The sequence below is a fragment of the Pimephales promelas genome, chromosome 12 (assembly GCF_988280905.1).
Source record: "Pimephales promelas chromosome 12, fPimPro1.hap1.1, whole genome shotgun sequence".
In the NCBI taxonomy this organism is placed as follows: Eukaryota; Metazoa; Chordata; class Actinopteri; order Cypriniformes; family Leuciscidae; genus Pimephales; species Pimephales promelas.
In genome coordinates this window covers 30,153,364-30,176,871 of record NC_142780.1, presented here as the reverse complement: position 1 = coordinate 30,176,871, position 23,508 = coordinate 30,153,364, and the positions used below count along the sequence as shown (strand labels likewise).

The following is a 23,508-nucleotide window of genomic DNA, read 5'->3' as shown; positions in this document are numbered from 1 at the left end:
GTGTAACCTGTAAATAATGGGATGACTCCCATATTATCCAATCAGAAAGTAAAGAAGTCAATGTGTGTGTGGCCAATCTGTACAAACCAGATACCAAGCAAGGATGAATTTCTGAAAGAAATTCTGCCACTGTGACTGAAGGGGTTAAATGAAATCGGTGGGAGGAGAAGGAAGTTTAATTTCCCGTCAGGTTTTTCTGTTGTTGTTCAGTCGGTAAATAACAAGGTCCCACGTCAAATGATCAGTGAATAGAATCGGTAAGCAAACAGGTTGAAATTCTTTATACAACGTTAACTTACTTACTACAAGCGAGTTTTCCAGCGTTGATAAATTCGTAGGCTACTGCGTTGTGAACTATTAAGTTAGGCCTTCGTAAACTGTTATGATGGTTATGCCTCAAAATCTATCTAGGCAATGTTTGTGGTATTGTCGTTTTAAAATCTAGTGAGCTGCTTGCCTACGGCAATTGCTATTATCGCAAAAATATCTTTTGGAATACTTTAGACCTAACTTACTGTTTTGTTAGCTGTTTATGAATATTGTACATCCGACCAGGGACAATAAATTATTATATCAGTAGTAATTTTTCTGTGCTTTATTCATATTCATATTCAAGATTATTCATATGACCTAACTCAATTCGAGCACTACACTTTCCGTCAATGTCAGTCACTCACTGTATTGAAGGTGTGTGATAAAACACCTGTAACCCCAGAAATATATTCATAATATATAATAACTACCTAATTCAGTCTCAATTGTATAGTTTTACATTACATTGTTTACTGCAAACATTCTTCTTAAAGGAATAATTCACCGTAAATAATACATTTTGTCATTACTTGCGCTCAAGTTACCAGACTGTTGACCCATTGACTTCCATTATAGGGAAAACAAATACCAACAGGTCTGGAACAACTTTAGGGTAAGTAATGACTAAATTTTCATTTTTGGGTGAACCCCATTTATGCAAATTTAAAAATAGGTTTGCAACTTTAATCAGGAAATGAAAAAACAGGATTGGCGTGTCCTTCATGAGTTTTTTTTTTTTCTTACTTGTTGCAGCATAAACGTGAGCCTCATATTTCTGTGAGATATGGCCTCTTCAATGACTACTGAGACTAATGGAGTGAGGATAGTGACCTATGTTATTCCACTGGAGCAAAAAATGGAGTCTCCGGACCTAAAGACGAGCTTGGTCAAACAAGAAAAGTCCAACCTGCCACCAAGAACAAGGATGTTCCTGAAGGGGAAGCCTATGCCACTGGGGGTGAGAGCTGGGCACGGACATTCAGATGCAGTTTCATACCAATATAAATATAAGTTTAGCTTTATTGACAGGATGCTGATTAAAGAAAATAATTTGAACTCAGGCTGTTATATCATTTAAGCAGTTTGTAAAAGATGTCCATTTGTTGATTTTAGATCAATCTTCCTTTGAACTTTCTCCCTCTGTTTAGATGAAATTGATACAGTAAAGTTTGTTTAATGCGTATTTTCCTAAAGTGTGATTGTGTTTGTGCAGTTGGTGCAGGTTTTTACTGGTTTGGTGATATTGTCTCTGTGTACCGTCACACTACTCGCCAACATGCTGCGTGCTGAGTTTGTAATCTGCCTTGGGCTTCCTGTGAGTAAACATTCTGAGCCCTAATAATACTCCAACATAAGAAATATTTAAATTTATATAAGATTTATAATCAATTATGCACTATAAATGTCACTGAAATATAATTTAATAAATCTGATTATTTATTGTCATATAACATATGGATAATTGTGTTTGTGTCACTTTTCTTTTCTTTTTTTTTTCTTAACAATTTCTTATATAAGGAGCCTTTGTAGTTTTGTTCAGGTTAGTGAACCAAATAAATTGTACATTCAAATGAAATGTATATATATTTTTTTTTTCAGTTTGTCATCGCTGGGTCTGTGGCAATTGCTGCACATAAGAGATCCAGTCCTTCTCTGGTGAGCAAATTCTCATATTTACTGTATATTTTATTTATTTTTAAACTCACTGCATTCTGTGCATACCTGGTGTGTTCAGATATCTTGAGCATCCGGCACTCTCTCTACAGACTCAATAAATTGTCTACAGGATTTCATGAAGTCTTCAAATGTTTCTTGAAAGCCTGAAAACGCTTTCTTTCTGTAAGAAATCCAATTTTCACTTTGTGTTTGTGCAGATCAAAGCCACACTGGCCATGAGTGTGATCTGTGTTCCTCTGGCTGCTGCTGGAGCTGCATACTTCAGTTGGGAGCTCAGCCACAGACCCGGGGATGACCCTTGTGACGGTGGAAGTTATTGGTCTTGTTCAAGGATGTTTTGGATATTTAATGTACGTCTGTATCTAGTAATGATTTACATTCAATGAATGCTGATACCATAATCATATGACAGATCTTGACTGTCTGTTTGCCATGTGCACACACACACACACACACACACACATATATATATATATATATATATATATATGAAGAGTTCAGATGCAAAAGCCTCTGAATGCCATTTGAAATTTTCTTCTTTAATGATGATTTTTAGCAAACTTGTTTATTTAAGTTCAGTAATTTCACTTAAATAACAATTAATAGGTAATTATCATTGCCATTTAAGTGAAATTACTGAACTTAAATAAACAAGTTTGATAAAAATCATCATTAAAGAAGAAAATTTCAAATGGCATTTAGAGGCTTTTGCATCTGAACTCTTCATATATATTATTATTATTATTATTATTAGTGGTGCTTGCAAAGCAACACTATTGTTATCCTGCATACTTATTATTAGTGGTGCTTGCTGAAAGCAAGGCAACACTATTACTATTGTGTTTTTTGAGTCGGCCCAAAAGTTTGACGCGCTACTCCTCCCGCAGTTTTTGTCACACACCCATGAATGAGGTCTCAAAACGTGCGGAATATTCGGGAATGGTGTGCTATGACTTTTCTAAGCGATCGGCGGTACGATGTTCGCCCGAAGGGCGAACAAATTTCCCAAAAATCCCATAGACTTAACATTGCGACAAACTTTGACGACTCATAGCTCCGAGCGAGGATTTCACAGAAGCCTGCGATTTACCACATTTGAAGAGGCTGACAGGCTCTGTAAGAACATACCTCACAATGGGGTAAAAGTTGCACCCCTGGGGGGCAGGAGCTGCCCAAATATTCCCCCATTGACCCCCATGTTATTTATTAGTGGTGCTTGCTGAAAGCAAGGCAACACTATTACTATTGTGTTTTCTGAGTCGGCCAAAAAGTTTGGCGCGCTACTCCTCCCGCAGTTTTTGTCACACACCCATGAATGAGGTCTCAAAACGTGCGGAATATTCGGGAATGGTGTGCTATGACTTTTCTAAGCGATCGGGGGTACGATGTTCGCCCGAAGGGCGAACAAATTTCCCAAAAATCCCATAGACTTAACATTGCGACAAACTTTGACGACTCATAGCTCCGAGCGAGAATTTCACAGAAGCCTGCGATTTACCACATTTGAAGAGGCTGACAGGCTCTGTAAGAACATACCTCACAATGGGGTAAAAGTTGCACCCCTGGGGGGCAGGAGCTGCCCAAATTTTCCCCATTGACCCCCATGTTATTTATTATTCTTCTTCTTATTATTATTCTGGCCACTTTTTGGTTCGCTACTCCTCCCGCAGCTTTTGTCACAGACCCATGGGTGAGGCGTCAAATCGACCGGCTCATTTAGGAGAGGTGTGCTATGACTTTTCTAAGAGATCGGAGGTACGATGGTCGCCCCAGAGCCGAAAAACGGCCCAAAAAAATCCCATAGACTTAACATTGCGAAAAAATTTGACGAGTCATAGCTCTGAGCGAGGATTTCGCAGAAACCAGCAATTTACCACATTTGAAGAGGCTGACAGGCTCTGTAAGAAAATACCTCACAATGGGGTAAAAGTTGCACCCCTGGGGGGCAGGAGCTGCCCAAAATTTTGCCAAAATTCCCATAGACTTAACATTGCGAAAAAATTTGACGAGTCATAGCTCTGAGCGAGGATTTCGCAGAAACCTGCAATTTACCACATTTGAAGAGGCTGACAGGCTCTGTAAGAAAATACCTCACAATGGGGTAAAAGTTGCACCCCTTGGGGGCAGGAGCTCCCCAAATTTTTCCCATTGAAAAATTTCTAGTATAGCATTTTACTATTCCAGGAAAAAGTTTGGAGCACTCCTACGTCCACAGTTTTTGTCACAGACCCATGAATGAGGCATCAAATCGTGCGGCCTATTGAAGAGAAGTGTCCTATCACTTTTATCAGAGATCGGGGGTACGGTGTTCGACCCAGGGGCGAACAAATTTCCAAAAAATCCCATAGACTTAACATTGAGACAAACTTTGACGACTCGTAGCTCCAAACAAGGATATCGGACAAACGTGAGATTTGCCACATTTGAAGAGGCTGGCAGGCTCTTTAAGAACATACCACACAATGGGGTAAAAGTTGCACCCCTGGGGGGCAGGAGCTGCCCAAAGTTTCCCCATTGACTTACTATGGTGAAGGACGTCCCATCAAATGCATGTGTTTTTCCTACTATGGTAAATTGCATAGGGATTTTGTATTGAACATAGCTCTGGATCACAGTGTCATAGAGACAAGGGGGCGGGCTCATTTTACTCAGATGACCAATCAGTCTCTCAGGATCATTGTGAAGCTATTAAGCCACGCCCTAGCAACCATTTAGAGCACCTTAGCAACAACTCCCATAGACTTCCATTGAAAGAGATCAAATGGATATCTCAGGATATAAGTGTCATAGAAACATGAGGGTGGGCTCGTTTGACTTGGGCCAGCAAACAGCCAATCATGAATCACCTCAACAATTTCTGGCCATGCCCTAGCAACCATTTTCGAGCACCTTAGCAACCAAAATCCAAAGAGGGATATCTTCCATTCTAAATGTCATAGAGGCATGGGAGTTGGTTTATATCATTCATACTGACAAGCAGCCTTTGGAGTTTCATGATTGGCAGCTACCAAGCCACTCCCTAGCAACCAAACAGAGTACCCTAGCAACCATTTTGTAAGACCTACATCTCTCCAACAAAACATCGTATAGAGATGGGGGTTTGCCTTCTGTCAACTAGTGTTTAAATATAATCTCATACACTGTATAATCACACCATAGCAACCATATAGAGTACCCTAGTAACCACCTGAACACATGAATAAGCCATTTCTCCGCTGAATAAGCCATTTCTCATCACACAAACATTGTACAGACATGTTTGGTGTCTCGTATGCAATCATGTACCACACTCTAGCAACCGGGTGGTGAGTTTTGCCACTGCAAGCACCACTTCACATTTTCCTCTGGAAATGTACATTCTAGTTAGTGGTGCTTGCTGAAAGCAAGGCAACACTATTACTATTGTGTTTTTTGAGTCGGCCCAAAAGTTTGGCACGCTACTCCTCCCGCAGTTTTTGTCACACACCCATGAATGAGGTCTCAAAACGTGCGGAATATTCGGGAATGGTGTGCTATGACTTTTCTAAGCGATCGGGGGTACGATGTTCGCCCGAAGGGCGAACAAATTTCCCAAAAATCCCATAGACTTAACATTGCGACAAACTTTGACGACTCATAGCTCCGAGCGAGAATTTCACAGAAGCCTGCGATTCACCACATTTGAAGAGGCTGACAGGCTCTGTAAGAACATACCTCACAATGGGGTAAAAGTTGCACCCCTGGGGGGCAGGAGCTGCCCAAATTTTCCCCATAGACCCCAATGTTATTTATTATTCTTATTCTTATTGTTCTGGTCACTTTTTGACGCGCTACTCCTCCCGCAGCTTTTGTCACAGACCCATGGGTGAGGTGTCAAAACGTGCGGATTATTCGGGAATGGTGTGCTATGACTTTTCTAAGAGATCGGGGGTACGATGTTCGCCCCAGGGGCGAAAAACGGCCAAAAAAAATCCCATAGACTTAACATGGTGAAAAAATTTGACGAGTCATAGCTCTGAGCGAGGATTTCGCAGAAACTTGCAATTTACCACATTTGAAGAGGCTGACAGGCTCTTTAAGAAAATACCTCACAATGGGGTAAAAGTTGCACCCCTGGGGGGCAGGAGCTCCCCAAAAATTTTTTCCATTGAAATTTTCTAGTATAGCATTTTACTATTCCAGGAAAAAGTTTGGAGCACTCCTACGTCCACATTTTTTGTCACAGACCCATGAATGAGGCATCAAATCGTGCGGCCTATTGAGGAGAAGTGTCAAATGAATTTTAAAAGAGATCAGGGGTACGGTGCTCGCCCCAGGGGCTAACAAATTTCCAAAAAATCCCATAGACTTAACATTGAGACAAACTTTGACGACTCGTAGCTCCGAACGAGGATTTCGGACAAATGTGTGATTTGCCACATTTGAAGAGGCTGGCAGGCTCTTTAAGAACATACCTCACAATGGGGTAAAAGTTGCACCCCTGGGGGGCAGGAGCTGCCTAAAGTTTTCCCCATTGACTTACTATGGTGAAGGACGTCCCATCAAATGCATGTGTTTTTCCTACTATGGTAAATTGCATAGGGATTTTGTATTGAACATAGCTCTGGATCACAGTGTCATAGAGACAAGGGGGTGGGCTCATTTTACTCAGATGACCAATCAGTCTCTCAGGATCATTGTGAAGCTATTAAGCCACGCCCTAGCAACCATTTAGAGCACCTTAGCAACAACGCCCATAGACTTCCATTGAAAGAGATCAAAGGGATATCTCCGGATAGAAGTGTCATAGAAACACAAGGGTGGTCTTGTTTGACTCGGGGTAGCAAACAGCCAATCATGAATCACCTCAACAATTTCTGGCCACACCCTAGCAACCATTATCGAGCACCTTAGCAACCAAATTTTAAAGAAGGGATATCTTCCATTCTGAATGTCATACAGGCTTGGGAAGTGTATTATATCAATTATACTGACAAGCAGCCTTTGGAGATTCATGATTGGCAGCTGCCAAGCCACTCCCTAGCAACCAAACAGAGTACCCTAGCAACCATTTTGCAAGGCCTACATCTCTGCATCAGAACATCGTATAGAGATGGGGGTTGGTTTATACATTCACATTGACTTTGGAGCTTCATGATTGGAAGCTGCCAAGCCACTCCCTAGCAACCAAACAGAGTACCCTAGCAACCGTTTTGCAAGACCTATATCTCTGCATCAAAACATCGTATAGAGATGGGGGTTGGGTCTTTTGACTCATGCTAGCACATAGAACTTTCAAAATGCTAAACATGCTAGCTGTGAATAGCTACATGCTAATATTGATTAGCTAAGTGCTAAATCATGCCATGAACAATATAAAAACTCTATAATAACCATTTGTGAACACTACCAACCACCTAGTAATACCATAGCAACTACCCAGAATACCCTAGCAACAACCTAACAACACCATAGCAACCACCCAGAACACCATAGCAACCGCATAGCAACACCCTAGCAACCACCTAGAAACTATCCAGAACACCTTAGCAACACCCTAGCAACCACCTAGCAACACCCTAGCAACCACCCCAAACACCATAGCAACCACCTAGCAACACCTTAGCAACCACCCATAACACCCTAGCAACCGCCTAGCAACCATCCAGAACACCTTAGCAACACCCTAGCAACCACCTAGCAACACCCTAGCAACCACACAGAACACCCTAGCAACCACCTAGCAACACCCTAGCAACCACCCAGAACACCCTAGCAACACCCTAGCAACCACCTAGCAACACCCTAGCAACCGCTTAGCAACCTTCCAGAACACCTTAGCAACACCCTAGCAACCACCTAGCAACCACCCAGAACACCCTAGCAACCGCCTAGCAACACCCTAGCAACCACCCAGAACACCCTAGCAACCACCCAGAACACCCTAGCAACCACCTAGCAACACCTTAGCAACCACCCAGAACACCTTGGCAACCACCCATAATACCCTAGCAACTGCATAGCAACCGCATAGCAACTACCTAGAATACCCTGACAACCAACTAGCAACCAGCCATAACACCCTAGCAACCGGGTGGTGAGTTTTGCCACTGCAAGCACCACTTCACATTTTCCTCTGGAAATGTACATTCTAGTGTTGTGAATACTATTCTCCAAGACAAAACTTTGGCACGCTACTCCTCCCGCATTTTTTGTCACAGACACATGAATGAGGTGTCAAATCGACCAGCTCGTTAAGGAGAGGTGTGCTATGACTTTTCTAAGCGATCGGTTGTACGATGTTCGTCTGGCGGGCGATAAATCGGACAGAAAAAGTCCCATAGACTTAACATTGGCATAAAATTGGTGAGATCATATCTTTTGAATAGAAGGTCATAGAGACATGGGGTTGGGCTCTTTTTACTCGACCTATCATGCAGCTAACAAGTAGAGACATAATAACTTCATATTTACGCCCTAGCAACCACTTAGGGCAGCCTAGCAACCATAAATCAACATATTCAAGTCATTTCTCAGCTTCAGAAAATAGAAGAAACATGGAGTTTGCTTTTTTGACTCAGACTGTCAACTAGTCTTTAAATATAATCTCATACACTGTATAAGCACACCATAGCAACCATATAGAGTACCCTAGTAACCACCTGAACACATTAATAAACCATATTTCAGCTTAATAAGCCATATATCATCACAAAAACATCGTACAGACATGGTTGTTGTCTCATATGCAATTCTGTACCACACTCTAGCAACCGAGCGAGCTTTTTGCCACTGCAAGCACCACTTCACATTTTCCTCTGGAAATGTACATTCTAGTGTTGTGAATACTATTCTCCAAGACAAAACTTTGGCACGCTACTCCTCCCGCATTTATTGTCGTAGATCCATGAATGGGGTGTCAAATCGACCCGGTCATTGAGGAGAGGTGTGCTATGACTTTTCTAAGCGATCGGTTGTACGATGTTCGTCTGGCGGGCGATAAATCGGACAGAAAAAGTCCCATAGACTTAACATTGGCATAAAATTGGTGAGATCATATCTTTTGAACAGAAGGTCATAGAGACATGGGGTTGGGCTCTTTTTACTCGGCCTATCATGCAGCTAACAAGTAGAGACATAATAACTTCATATTTACGCCTTAGCAACCACTTAGGGCAGCCTAGCAACCATAAATCAACATATTGAAGTCATTTCTCAGCTTCAGAAAATAGAAGAAACATGGAGTTTGCCTTTTTTGACTCAGACTGTCAACTAGTCTTTAAATATAATCTCATACACTGTATAATCACACCATAGCAACCATATAGAGTACCCTAGTAACCACCTGAACACATTAATAAGCCATATTTCAGCTTAATAAGCCATATATCATCACAAAAACATCGTACAGACATGGTTGTTGTCTCATATGCAATTCTGTACCACACTCTAGCAACCGAGCGAGCTTTTTGCCACTGCAAGCACCACTTCACATTTTCCTCTGGAAATGTACATTCTAGTGTTGTGAATACTATTCTCCAAGACAAAACTTTGGCACGCTACTCCTCCCGGATTTTTTGTCACAGACACATGAATGAGGTGTCAAATCGACCGGCTCGTTAAGGAGAGGTGTGCTATGACTTTTCTAAGAGATCGGGTGTACGATGCTTGTCTAGCGGGCGATAAATCGGCCGAAAAATTTCCCATAGACTTAACATTGGCACCAAATTTGTGAGATCATATCTTTTGAATAGAAGGTCATAGAGACTTGGGGTTGGGCTCATTTGACTCGGCCTATCATACAGCCAACAAGTAGTGACATAGTAACTTAATATTCACGCCCTAGCAAACACTTAGGGCAGCCTAGCAACCATAAAACAACATATACAAGCCATATCTCAGCTCCAGAAAATAGAAGAAACATGGATTTTGCCTTTTTTGACTCAGACTGTCAACTAGTCTTTAAATATTAACTCATAAACTGTATAATCACACCATAACAACCATATAGGGTACCCCAGTAACCCTACAAACACATGAATAAGACATGTCTCAGCTGAATAAACCATTTATCATCACAAAAATATCGTACAGACGTGTTTGGTGTCTCGTATGCAAAAATGTGCCACACTCTAGCAACCGAGCGAGCTTTTTGCCACTGCAAGCACCACTTCACATTTTCCTCTGGAAATGTACATTCTAGTTAGTGGTGCTTGCTGAAAGCAAGGCAACACTATTACTATTGTGTTTTTTGAGTCGGCCAAAAAGTTTGGCGCGCTACTCCTCCCGCAGTTTTTGTCACACACCCATGAATGAGGTCTCAAATCGTGCGGAATATTCGGGAATGGTGTGCTATGACTTTTCTAAGCGATCGGGGGTACGATGTTCGCCCGAAGGGCGAACAAATTTCCCAAAAATCCCATAGACTTAACATTGCGACAAACTTTGACGACTCATAGCTCCGAGCGAGGATTTCACAGAAGCCTGTGATTTACCACATTTGAAGAGGCTGACAGGCTCTGTAAGAACATACCTCACAATGGGGTAAAAGTTGCACCCCTGGGGGGCAGGAGCTGCCCAAATTTTCCCCCATTGACCCCAATGTTATTTAAAATTTCTAGTATAGCATTATACTATTCCAGGAAAAAGTTTGGCGCACTCCTACGTCCACAGTTTTTGTCACAGACCCATGAATGAGGCATCAAATCGTGCGGCCTATTGAAGAGAAGTGTCCTATCACTTTTATCAGAGATCGGGGGTACGGTGTTCGACCCAGGGGCGAACAAATTTCCAAAAAATCCCATAGACTTAACATTGAGACAAACTTTGACGACTCATAGCTCCGAACAACGATTTCGGAAAAACGTGTGATTTGCCACATTTGAAGAGGCTGGCAGCCTCTGTAAGAACATACCTCACAATGGGGTAAAAGTTGCACCCCTGGGGGGCAGGAGCTACCCAAAATTTTCCCCATTGACTTACTATGGTGAAGGATGTCCCATCAAATGCATGTGTTTTTCCTACTATGGTAAATTGCACAGGGATTTTGTATTGAACATAGCTCTGGATCATAGTGTCATAGAGACAAGGGGGCGGGCTCATTTTACTCAGACGACCAATCAGTCTCTCAGGATCATTGTGAAGCTATCAAGCCACGCCCTAGCAACCATATAGAGCACCTTAGCAACAACTCCCATAGACTTCCATTGAAAGAGATCAAAGGGATATCTCCGGATAGAAGTGTCATAGAAACACAAGGGTGGTCTCGTTTGACTCGGGGTAGCAAACAGCCAATCATGAATCATCTCAACAATTTCTGGCCACACCCTAGCAACCATTATCGAGCACCTTAGCAACCAAATTTTAAAGAGGGATATCTTCCATTCTGAATGTCATACAGGCTTGGGAGTTGTATTATATCAATTATACTGACAAGCAGCCTTTGGAGATTCATGATTGGCAGCTGCCAAGCCACTCCCTAGCAACCAAAAAGAGTACCCTAGCAACCATTTTGCAAGGCCTACATCTCTTTATCAGAACATCGTATAGAGATGGGGGTTGGTTTATACATTCACATTGACTTTGGAGCTTCATGATTGGAAGCTGCCAAGCCACTCCCTAGCAACCAAACAGAGTACCCTAGCAACCATTTTGTAACAGCTATATCTCAGCATCAGAACATTGTATCACGATGGGGGTTGGGTCTTTTGACTCATGCTAGCACATAGAACTTTCAAAATGCTAAACATGCTAGCTGTGAATAGCTACATGCTAATATTGATTAGCTAAGTGCTAAATCATGCCATGAACAATATAAAAACTCTATAATAACCATATGTGAACACTACCAACCACCTAGTAATACCATAGCAACTACCTAGAATACCCTAGCAACAACCTAACAACACCATAGCAACCACCCAGAACACCCTAGCAACCGCATAGCAACACCCTAGCAACCACCTAGAAACTATCCAGAACACCTTAGCAACACCCTAGCAACCACCTAGCAACACCCTAGCAACCACCTAGCAACACCTTAGCAACCACCCAGAACACCCTAGCAACCACCTAGCAACACAATAGCAACCACCGAGCAACACCCTAGCAACCGCCTAGCAACCATCCAGAACACCTTAGCAACACCCTAGCAACACCCTAGCAACCACCCAGAACACCCTAGCAACCACCTAGCAACACCCTAGCAACCACCTAGCAACACCTTAGCAACCACCGAGCAACACCCTAGCAACTGCCTAGCAACCTTCCAGAACACCTTAGAAACACCCTAGCAACCACCTAGCAACCATCCAGAACACCCTAACAACCGCCTAGTAACAACCTAGCAACACCCTAGCAACCACCCAGAACACCCTAGCAACCACCTAGCAACACCTTAGCAACTACCCAGAAAACATTGGCAACCACCCATAATACCCTAGCAACTGCATAGCAACCACCCAGAATACCCTGACAACCAACTAGCAACCACCCAGAACACCCTAGCAACCGGGTGGTGAGTTTTGCCACTGCAAGCACCACTTCACATTTTCGTCTGGAAATGTACGTTCTAGTTATTATTATTATTCTTCCACACAAAATTTCTGCACGCTACTCCTCCCGCAGTTTTTATCACAGACCCATGGGTGAGGCGTCAAATCGACCGGCTTATTTAGGAGAGGTGTGCTATGACTTTTATAAGCGATCGGGGGTACGATGTTCACCCCAGGGGCGAAAAACCGGCCAAAAAATCCCATAGACTTAACATTACGACAAATTTTGGCGACTCATAGCTCTGAGCGAGGATTTCGCAGAAACCTGCGATTTACCAAATTTGAAGAGGCTGACAGGCTCTTCAAGAAAATACCTCACAATGGGGTAAAAGTTGCACCCCTGGGGGGCAGGAGCTCCCCAAAAATTTTTCCCATTGAAATTTTCTAGTATAGCATTTAACTATTCCAGGAAAAAGTTTGGCGCACTCCTACGTCCACATTTTTTGTCACAGACACTTAAATGAGGCATCAAATCGTGCGGCCTATTGAGGAGAAGTGTCGTATGAATTTTATAAGAGATCAGGGGTACGGTGTTCGCCCCAGGGGCGAACAAATTTCAAAAAAATCCCATAGACTTAACATTGAGACAAACTTTGACGACTCGTAGCTCCGAACGAGGATTTCGGACAAATGTGTGATTTGCCACATTTGAAGAGGCTGGCAGGCTCTTTAAGAACATACCTCACAATGGGGTACAAGTTGCACCCCTGGGGGGCAGGAGCTGCCCAAAGTTTTCCCCATTGACTTACTATGGTGAGGGACGTCCCATCAAATGCATGTGTTTTTCCTACTATGGTAAATTGCATAGGGATTTTGTATTGAACATAGCTCTGGATCACAGTGTCATAGAGACAAGGGGGCGGGCTCATTTTACTCAGACGACCAATCAGTCTCTCAGGATCATTGTGAAGCTATTAAGCCACGCCCCAGCAACCATTTAGAGCACCTTAGCAACAACTCCCATAGACTTCCATTGAAAGAGATCAAATGGATATCTCAGGATATAAGTGTCAAAGAAACATGAGGGTGGGCTCGTTTGACTTGGGCCAGCAAACAGCCAATCATGAATCACCTCAAAAATTTCTGGCCATGCCCTAGCAACCATTATCGAGCACCTTAGCAACCAAAATCCAAAGAGGGATATCTTCCATTCTGAATGTCATAGAGGCATGGGAGTTGGTTTATATCATTCATACTGACAAGCAGCCTTTGGAGTTTCATGATTGGCAGCTACCAAGCCACTCCCTAGCAACCAAACAGAGTACCCTAGCAACCATTTTGTAAGACCTATATCTCTGCATCAAAACATCGTATAGAGATGGGGGTTGGTTTATACATTCACATTGACTTTGGAGCTTCATGATTGGCAGCTGCCAAGCCAGTCCCTAGCAACCAAACAGAGTACCCTAGCAACCATTTTGTAAGACCTACATCTCTGCATCAAGACATCGTATAGAGATGGGAGTTGGCTCTTTTTACTCATGCTAGCAAACATGACTTGCTACATGCTACACATGCTAGCAGAGAATAGCTACATGCTAATATTGATTAGCTAAGTGCTAAATCATGCCAAGAAAATGCTACAAATTTCATAGTAACCATCTGTGACAACTACCAACCACCTATACCAGAACATCCAAGCAACCTCCTAGCAACACCCTAGCAACCACCTAGCAACCACCCAGAACACGCTAGCAACACACTAGCAACCACCCAGAATACCATAGCAACCGCCTAGCAACCATCCAGAACACCTTAGCAACACCCTAGCAACCACCTAGCAACACCCTAGCAACCACCCAGAACACCCTAGCAACCACCTAGCAACACCCTAGCAACCACTCAGAACACCCTAGCAACCGCCTAGCAACACCATAGCAACCACCCAGAACACCCTAGCAACCACACAGAACACCCTAGCAACCACCTAGCAACACCCTAGCAACCACCCAGAACACCCTAGCAACCACCCAGAACACCCTAGCAACCGGGTGGTGAGTTTTGCCACTGCAAGCACCACTTCACATTTTCCTCTGGAAATGTACATTCTAGTTAGTGGTGCTTGCAAAGCAACACTATTGTTATCCTCCATACTTATTATTCTTATTTTTATTATTCCGGACACTTCTTCGGCGCGCTACTCCTCCCGCAGCTTTCGTCACAGACCCATGAGAGTGGTGTCAAATCGACCGGCTCGTTTAGGAGAGGTGTGCTATGACTTTTCTAAGAGATCGGATGTACGATGTTCGCACAGCGGACGAAAAAGAGGCCAAAAAAAGGCCCATTGACTTACATTGAAAAATTTTCAAAAATTCAAATCCCAACTGTCACTTTCTCACAGACACAAAAGGGCCTGACAGCCCTGCTGTCAGGCAGACGTCTCTCTCTCCCTAGGAGGATTTAATTTATCAAGCAGCCAATGAGTAATGGCCTAAAATCTTCATAGCCACACCATAGCAACCAGTTACAGCATCCTAGCAACCGTGGGCAATAGGCACGAGGCCGCAGGCCTCGTGCCATACTAAATAACTCTATAAAAACTATAAAAACTCATTTTAGAGACTAAATAGTAATCATCTGTTAAAAAATACACGCCGACATCACAGACCCCTGATTGAGGCGTCAAATTTTGCGGATTATTGAGGAGAGGTGTGCTGTGACTTTTCGTAGCGATCGGGGGTACGGTGTTCGCCCCAGGGGCAAATCATTGGGTAAAAAAGTCCCATAGACTTTTAGTGTTTTTCCTACTATGGTAAATTGCATAGGGATTTTGTATTGAACATAGCTCTGGATCACAGTGTCATAGAGACAAGGGGGCGGGCTCATTTTACTCAGACGACCAATCAGTCTCTCAGCATCATTGTGAAGCTATTAAGCCACGCCCTAGCAACCATTTAGAGCACCTTAGCAACAACTCCCATAGACTTCCATTAAAAGAGATCAAAGGGATATCTCAGGATATAAGTGTCATAGAAACATGAGGGTGGGCTCGTTTGACTTGGGCCAGCAAACAGCCAATCATGAATCACCTCAACAATTTCTGGCCATGCCCTAGCAACCATTGTAGAGCACCTTAGCAACCAAAATCCAAAGAGGGATATCTTCCATTCTGAATGTCATAGAGGCATGGGACTTGGTTTATATCATTCATACTGACAAGCAGCCTTTGGAGTTTCATGATTGGCAGCTACCAAGCCACTCCCTAGCAACCAAACAGAGTACCCTAGCAACCATTTTGCAAGACTTTATCTCTGCATTAAAACATCGTATAGAGATGGGGGTTGGTTTATACATTCACATTGACTTTGGAGCTTCATGATTGGCAGCTGCCAAGCCAGTCCCTAACAACCAAACAGAGTACCCTAGCAACCATTTTGTAAGACCTACATCTCTGTATCAAAACATCGTATAGAGATGGGGGTTGGCTCTTTTTACTCATGCTAGCAAACATGACTTGCTACATGCTACACATGCTAGCAGTGAATAGCTACATGCTAATATTGATTAGCTAAGTGCTATATCATGCCATGAATGTTATAAAAACTCTATAGTAACCATATGTGAACACTGCCAACCACCTAGTAACACCATAGCAACCACCCAGAATACCATAGCAACCACCTAGCAACACCCTAGCAACCACCAAGAATACCCTAGCAACCACATAGCAACACCCTAGCAACCACACAGAACACCCTAGCAACCGCCTAGCAACACCCTAGCAACCAACCAGAACACCTAGCAACACCCTAGCAACCACCCAGAACACCCTAGCAACCACCTACCAATACCCTAGCAACCATCTATAACACCCTAGCAACCACCCAGAACACCCTAGCAACCGCCTAGCAACACCCTGGCAACCGTATAGAACACCCTAGCAACCACATAGCAACACCCTAGCAACCACCCAGAACACCCTAGCAACCACCTAGCAACACCCTGGCAACCATCTATAACACCCTAGCAACCACCTAGAACACCTTAGCAACCACCTAGCAACACCCTAGCAACCACTCAGAACACCCTAGCAACCACCTAGCAACACCATAGCAACCACCCAGAACACCCTAGCAACACCCTAGCAACCACACAGAACACCCTAGCAACCACCTAGCAACACCCTAGCAACCACCCAGAACACCCTAGCAACCGAGCGAGCTTTTTGCCACTGCAAGCACCACTTCACATTTTCCTCTGGAAATGTACATTCTAGTGTTGTGAATACTATTCTCCAAGACAAAACTTTGGCACGCTACTCCTCCCGCATTTTTTGTCACAGACACATGAATGAGGTGTCAAATCGACCAGCTCGTTAAGGAGAGGTGTGCTATGACTTTTCTAAGAGATCGGGCGTACGATGCTTGTCTAGCGGGCGATAAATCGGCCGAAAAATCTCCCATAGACTTAACATTGGAACCAAATTTGTGAGATCATATCTTTTGAATAGAAGGTCATAGAGACATGGGGTTGGGCTCTTTTGACTCGGCCTATCATACAGCCAACAAGTAGTGACATAGTAACTTAATATTCACGCCCTAGCAACCACTTAGGGCAGCCTAGCAACCATAAAACAACATATACAAGCCATATCTCAGCTCCAGAAAATAGAAGAAACATGGATTTAGCCTTTTTTTGACTCAGACTGTCAACTAGTCTTTAAATATTAACTCATAAACTGTATAATCACACCATAGCAACCATATAGGGTACCCCAGTAACCCTACAAACACATGAATAAGACATGTCTCAGCTGAATAAACCATTTATCATCACAAAAACATCGTACAGACGTGTTTGGTGTCTCGTATGCAAAAATGTGCCACACTCTAGCAACCGAGCGAGCTTTTTGCCACTGCAAGCACCACTTCACATTTTCCTCTGGAAATGTACATTCTAGTGTTGTGAATACTATTCTCCAAGACAAAACTTTGGCACGCTACTCCTTCCGCATTTATTGTCGTAGATCCATGAATGTGGTGTCAAATCGACCCGGTCATTGAGGAGAGGTGTGCTATGACTTTTCTAAGCGATCGGTTGTACGATGTTCGTCTGGCGGGCGATAAATCGGCCGAAAAAAGTCCCATAGACTTAACATTGGCACCAAATTTGTGAGATCATATCTTTTGACCAGAAGGTCATAGAGACTTGGGGTTGGGCTCATTTGACTCGGCCTATCATGCAGCCAACAAGTAGTGACATAGTAACTTCATATTCACGCCCTAGCAACCACTTAGGTCAGCCTAGCAACCATAAAACAACATATTCAAGCCATATCTCAGCTCCAGAAAATAGAAGAAACATGAATTTTGCCTTTTTTTGACTCAGACTGTCAACTAGTCTTTAAATATTAACTCATAAACTGTATAATCACACCATAGCAACCATATAGGGTACCCCAGTAACCCTACAAACACATGAATAAGACATGTCTCAGCTGAATAAACCATTTATCATCACAAAAACATCGTACAGACGTGTTTGGTGTCTCGTATGCAAAAATGTGCCACACTCTAGCAACCGAGCGAGCTTTTTGCCACTGCAAGCACCACTTCACATTTTCCTCTGGAAATGTACATTCTAGTGTTGTGAATACTATTCTCCAAGACAAAACTTTGGCACGCTACTCCTCCCGCATTTATTGTCGTAGATCCATGAATGTGGTGTCAAATCGACCCGGTCATTGAGGAGAGGTGTGCTATGACTTTTCTAAGCGATCGGTTGTACGATGTTTGTCTGGCGGGCGATAAATCGGACAGAAAAAGTCCCATAGACTTAACATTGGCACAAAATTGGTGAGAACATATCTTTTGAACAGAAGGTCATAGAGACTTGGGGTTGGGCTCTTTTTACTCGGCCTATCATGCAGCCAACAAGTAGAGACATAATAACTTCATATTTATGCCCTAGCAACCACTTAGGGCAGCCTAGCAACCATAAATCAACATATTCAAGTCATTTCTCAGCTTCAGAAAATAGAAGAAACATGAATTTTGCCTTTTTTTGATTTAGACTGTCAACTAGTGTTTAAATATAATCTCATACACTGTATAATCACACCATAGCAACCATATAGAGTACCCTAGTAACCACCTGAACACATGAATAAGCCATTTCTCAGCTGAATAAACAATTTATCATCACAAAAACATCGTACAGACGTGTTTGGTGTCTCGTATGCAAAAATGTGCCACACTCTAGCAACCGAGCGAGCTTTTTGCCACTGCAAGCACCACTTCACATTTTCCTCTGGAAATGTACATTCTAGTTCTTTTTCTTATTCTTATTATTCCGGACACTTTTTCGGCACGCTACTCCTCCCGCAGCTTTCGTCACAGACCCATGAGAGTGGTGTCAAATCGACCGGCTCGTTTAGGAGAGGTGTGCTATGACTTTTCTAAGAGATCGGATGTACGATGTTCGCGCAGCGAACGAAAAAGCGGCCAAAAAAAGGCCCATTGACTTACATTGAAAAATTTTCAAAAATTCAAATCCCAACTGTCACTTTCTCACAGACACAAAAGGGCCTGACAGCCCTGCTGTCAGGCAGACGTCTCTCTCTCCCTAGGAGGATTTATTTAATCAAGCATCCAGTAAATAATGGCCTAAAATCTTCATAGTCACACCATAGCAACCAGTTACAGCACCCTAGCAACCGTGGGCGATAGGCACGAGGCCGCAGGCCTCGTGCCATACTAAATAACTCTATAAAAACTCTATAAAAACTCATTTTAGAGACTAAATAGTAATCATCTGTTAAAAAATACACGCCGACATCACAGACCCCTGATTGAGGCGTCAAATTGTGCGGATTATTGAGGAGAGGTGTGCTGTGACTTTTCGTAGCGATCGGGGGTACGGTGTTCGCCCCAGGGGCAAATCATTGGGTAAAAAAGTCCCATAGACTTTTAGTGTTTTTCCTACTATGGTAAATTGCATAGGGATTTTGTATTGAACATAGCTCTGGATCACAGTGTCATAGAGACAAGGGGGCGGGCTCATTTTACTCAGACGACCAATCAGTCTCTCAGCATTATTGTGAAGCTATTAAGCCACGCCCTAGCAACCATTTAGAGCACCTTAGCAACAACTCCCATAGACTTCCATTAAAAGAGATCAAAGGGATATCTCAGGATATAAGTGTCATAGAAACATGAGGGTGGGCTCGTTTGACTTGGGCCAGCAAACAGCCAATCATGAATCACCTCAACAATTTCTGGCCATGCCCTAGCAACCATTGTAGAGCACCTTAGCAACCAAAATCCAAAGAGGGATATCTTCCATTCTGAATGTCATAGAGGCATGGGAGTTGGTTTATATCATTCATACTGACAAGCAGCCTTTGGAGTTTCATGATTGGCAGCTACCAAGCCACTCCCTAGCAACCAAACAGAGTACCCTAGCAACCATTTTGCAAGACTTTATCTCTGCATCAAAACATCGTATAGAGATGGAGGTTGGTTCATACATTCACATTGACTTTGGAGCTTCATGATTGGCAGCTGCCAAGCCACTCCCTAGCAACCAAACAGAGTACCCTAGCAACCATTTTGTAAGACCTACATCTCTGCATCAAAACATCGTATAGAGATGGGGGTTGGCTCTTTTTACTCATGCTAGCAAACATGACTTGCTACATGCTACACATGCTAGCAGAGAATAGCTACATGCTAATATTGATTAGCTAAGTGCTAAATCATGCCAAGAAAATGCTACAAACTTCATAGTAACCATCTGTGACAACTACCAACCTCCTAGCAACAACCTAGCAACCACCCAGAACACGCTAGCAACACCCTAGCAACCACCCAGAATACCCTAGCAACCGCCTAACCACACCATAGCAACCACCCAGAACACCCTAGCAACCACCAAGAACACCCTAGCAACCACCCAAAATACCCTAGCAACCGCCCATCAACACCATAGCAACCACCCATAACACCCTAGCAACCACCCAGAACACCCTAGCAACCACCTAGCAACACCCTAGCAACCACTCAGAACACCCTAGCAACTGCCTAGCAACACCCTAGCAACCACCCAGAACACCCTAGCAACCGCCTAGCAACACCCTAGCAACCACCCAAAACACCCTAGCAACCACCTAGCAACCACCCAGAACACCCTAGCAACCACCTAGCAACACCCTAGCAACCACCCAGAATACCCTAGCAACCACATAGCAACCACCTAGCAACACCCAGAACAACTTAGCAACCACCCAGAATACCCTAGCAACCGCCTAGCAACCACCCAGAACACCATAGCAACCAGCCATAACACCCTAGCAACCGGGTGGTGAGTTTTGCCACTGCAAGCACCACTTCACATTTTCCTCTGGAAATGTACATTCTAGTTATTATTATTTTTTTTAGAATTTGGTTGATGGAATAAGGGGTCTTCTGCTGGTGCTGACTGTTCTTCAACTGTGCGTGTCCATCGCTTTGTCCATCTTTTCCAGCCGGGCCATCCTCCAGGTAATAAGTGAACTGAATGAATATTTTTCAACCACATGACAAATTAGTGAATTGTTAGTAAATGATGATATTCTGTTGACTTGAAAAAATTATAATATTCTGTTCTCAGTTACTGTTTCCATTCACAATTGTGAATTTACCTTGTGTGCAAAATTGGAATATCCCATAAAAAAATTCTGGATAAAGCACTGATTCCATATCTTCATTTACTTTCATCAAACACAACATAAGTTTTATGAATTTAAAATTCGAAATGTTTTAATGTCCACATTCAACCGGCTTGCATTTGAAGTTGATTGATGTTTCATAATAGTAATAGTTGAGCAAACTGAAAAGGCTAAATGGGATTCTATACAACAAAGCAATGTATATATGTTTGTTATACATTGTTTGTGTTTATGTTCTTTTTCAACAAAATGTTATCAAAATGACTACATGGAGCAAAAACTCCTTTTATTTCTAAATAACAAATATTTCTGTTATCCTAACTCTGCATGCTTTGAACAAAAATATTAGTTATTCAAGTGCACCTACAGCGATTTTAACTGAGCATGCTCTGCTAGTTGAACCCTCACTACCAAACTTGACATTACAACTAGGGGTGGTGATGGTGCAGTGGATAAGACGCATGCCTTTGGTGTGAGAGACCCAGGTTCGAATCCACTGTGAGACACTTAACCCCTTGTTGCACCAGAGGTGTGCGACCTCTGACATATATAGCAATTGTAAGTCGCTTTGAATAAAAGCGTCAGCTAAATGAATAAATGTAAATGTAATGTAAAATGTAAGTTCTTGCCGTTTAATGTTCAGACTAAATGGCCGACAAATTGATAAATACATTATACAATGTCAACTTTTTCTACATTCAATATTTCAGACAACCATTAAAATGTGTGTGTTTTGCCGATTGTGGCTTACAGATGTGATCTAACAAAATCATCTTTTTTTAAATTCCAGGATGATGAAACTGATGTTGATTCCTACGGCAGTGAAACCAGTCTCCTGAAGGTCGGGGTGGATTGCGCCTCCAAAACCTGAATGGCCACACACTTATTGCCTTATAAGGTTTAGGCAAAAGTTTAATCATCACATGACCTAAACATATAAAATTTGCTTTGTTTCTTATGGAATTTTTATATTACAGCATAGTCATTTCTCATTAAATGTTTTGTAATCTTTGTGGTATTACCTGGTATACACACACGCTTCTGTACGGGAATGTTTTGTGGGACATATAGCACACTTTTTGCTGACTTTATGAATAAAATGCACTTTACCATTGCTCTTGCATTGTTTTGAGAACGAACTATATTGGCGTTCACAGCAATTTTATATTTTATATTATAAAATATATGAATTTTATTTTAAGTAAATTTTATATTATATTTTTTGGAACATTTCTCATTAAAAGCATTCAGAATTTTACATATATGATTTTTAAATTAGCAGTGGAGTCAAAGTTTATGTAGCTAGCACAATCTGTCTCAACTACTATTTACAGGTTTTTTTTGTTGTTGTTGTTTTTTGAACAGCCTATTTAAAGTGGATGTGCTGCCTTTACCCTTCAGAGGCTGGTCTCATGAATATTTATTATCTTGTGTCAGGTAATCGACTGTTCAGTCACGTATTTTGGTAATATTCACAGGGCTTCACCTTGATACTATTTTTAAATATCCTGTATGCTGTAGTTTTTTTTCTTTCTTCTCAATTTCAACTTTTTGTCATAATGACTTTTTATGGCATAATTTTGACTCATAATTATAAGCGTGATATTGTTATTTTTTTCTGATCTGGCATAATATGGCTTCCATAAATGAATGTTGACACATGAATGACTCTAAGAAATTAGAAAAGCAAGGTTGGGGTAGTGTCTCAGAAATGTAAAATTGTTTTATATAACACCAAAGCTGTATTTGCCTGAGGAAGCAATCCTAGCAAAAGCATGTTGCTTGAGCATTTTCCTTAGTGTTCTATAAACCAAAACTTTATATTCTAAGCTGATGACTTAGTATGTCATAGTTTTGACATTTATCTCATAATTATGACTTTTTAATGTTATATTCATGATTTACAAAAGTACAACACAAATGAGCTACCCTATTAATTAGGGAGGCAAGACATGTTCCTGGATCAACATTCCTATCCAGAAATTGTGTCCTACACACTTCCTACTGCTACCTTACCCATAACTTGCCCCTAAAAAAATCAGAAATGACAGGTAAATAACACTGATATAGACGCACCTAATCCTGCTTGTAAGTAAGTCTAAACTTGATATAAAGTGTAAACTTAAATCTGATTGGTTGATTGGGACATTGTTCGAGGATCAACAAGTAATTATTGTCTTTTTTATTTATTTTTTATTTACAGAAATTAGGAATGAATGTCCATCATTAAAGTAATTAATTAAAACAATAATAATGAAAAATACATTTTAGATTTTCCACAAATTACATTTTAGATTTCCAGAAGTTAAGAAATGTCATGATGTTTAGTTGTTTTCTTATTTTAAATCATTTTAAGCTATC

General features: G+C 42.0%; 1 protein-coding gene across 2 annotated transcripts; it reads left to right on the top strand.

Moving 5' to 3' along the window:
• Nucleotides 1-121: 121 nt before the first annotated feature.
• Nucleotides 122-22,261, top strand: LOC120462219 (membrane-spanning 4-domains subfamily A member 4A). Of its 2 annotated transcripts, XM_039650776.2 has the most exons (8): nucleotides 149-257; nucleotides 889-925; nucleotides 1,066-1,270; nucleotides 1,526-1,627; nucleotides 1,912-1,968; nucleotides 2,187-2,339; nucleotides 20,879-20,980; nucleotides 21,938-22,261. In XM_039650776.2, the coding sequence occupies exons 3-8, from the start codon at nucleotides 1,097-1,099 to the stop codon at nucleotides 22,016-22,018; spliced, it is 669 nt and encodes a 222-aa protein (XP_039506710.1). In that variant the 5' UTR covers nucleotides 149-257; nucleotides 889-925; nucleotides 1,066-1,096; the 3' UTR covers nucleotides 22,019-22,261. The 2 variants fall into 2 exon arrangements, with proteins under 2 accessions (XP_039506709.1, XP_039506710.1); XM_039650775.2 differs by lacking the exon at nucleotides 889-925 and having other exon boundaries at nucleotides 122-257.
• The last annotated feature ends 1,247 nt before the right edge of the window (nucleotides 22,262-23,508 follow it).

Excerpts from the sequence above, each read along its gene's own strand:
- LOC120462219 (XM_039650775.2), top strand. The coding sequence starts at position 1,097 with ATGGCCTCTTCAATGACTACTGAGACTAATGGAGTGAGGATAGTGACC. Across the intron at positions 1,271-1,525 it reads GGAAGCCTATGCCACTGGGG|TTGGTGCAGGTTTTTACTGG; the intron begins GTGAGAGCTGGG and ends GTGTTTGTGCAG. Across the intron at positions 1,628-1,911 it reads TAATCTGCCTTGGGCTTCCT|TTTGTCATCGCTGGGTCTGT; the intron begins GTGAGTAAACAT and ends TTTTTTTTTCAG.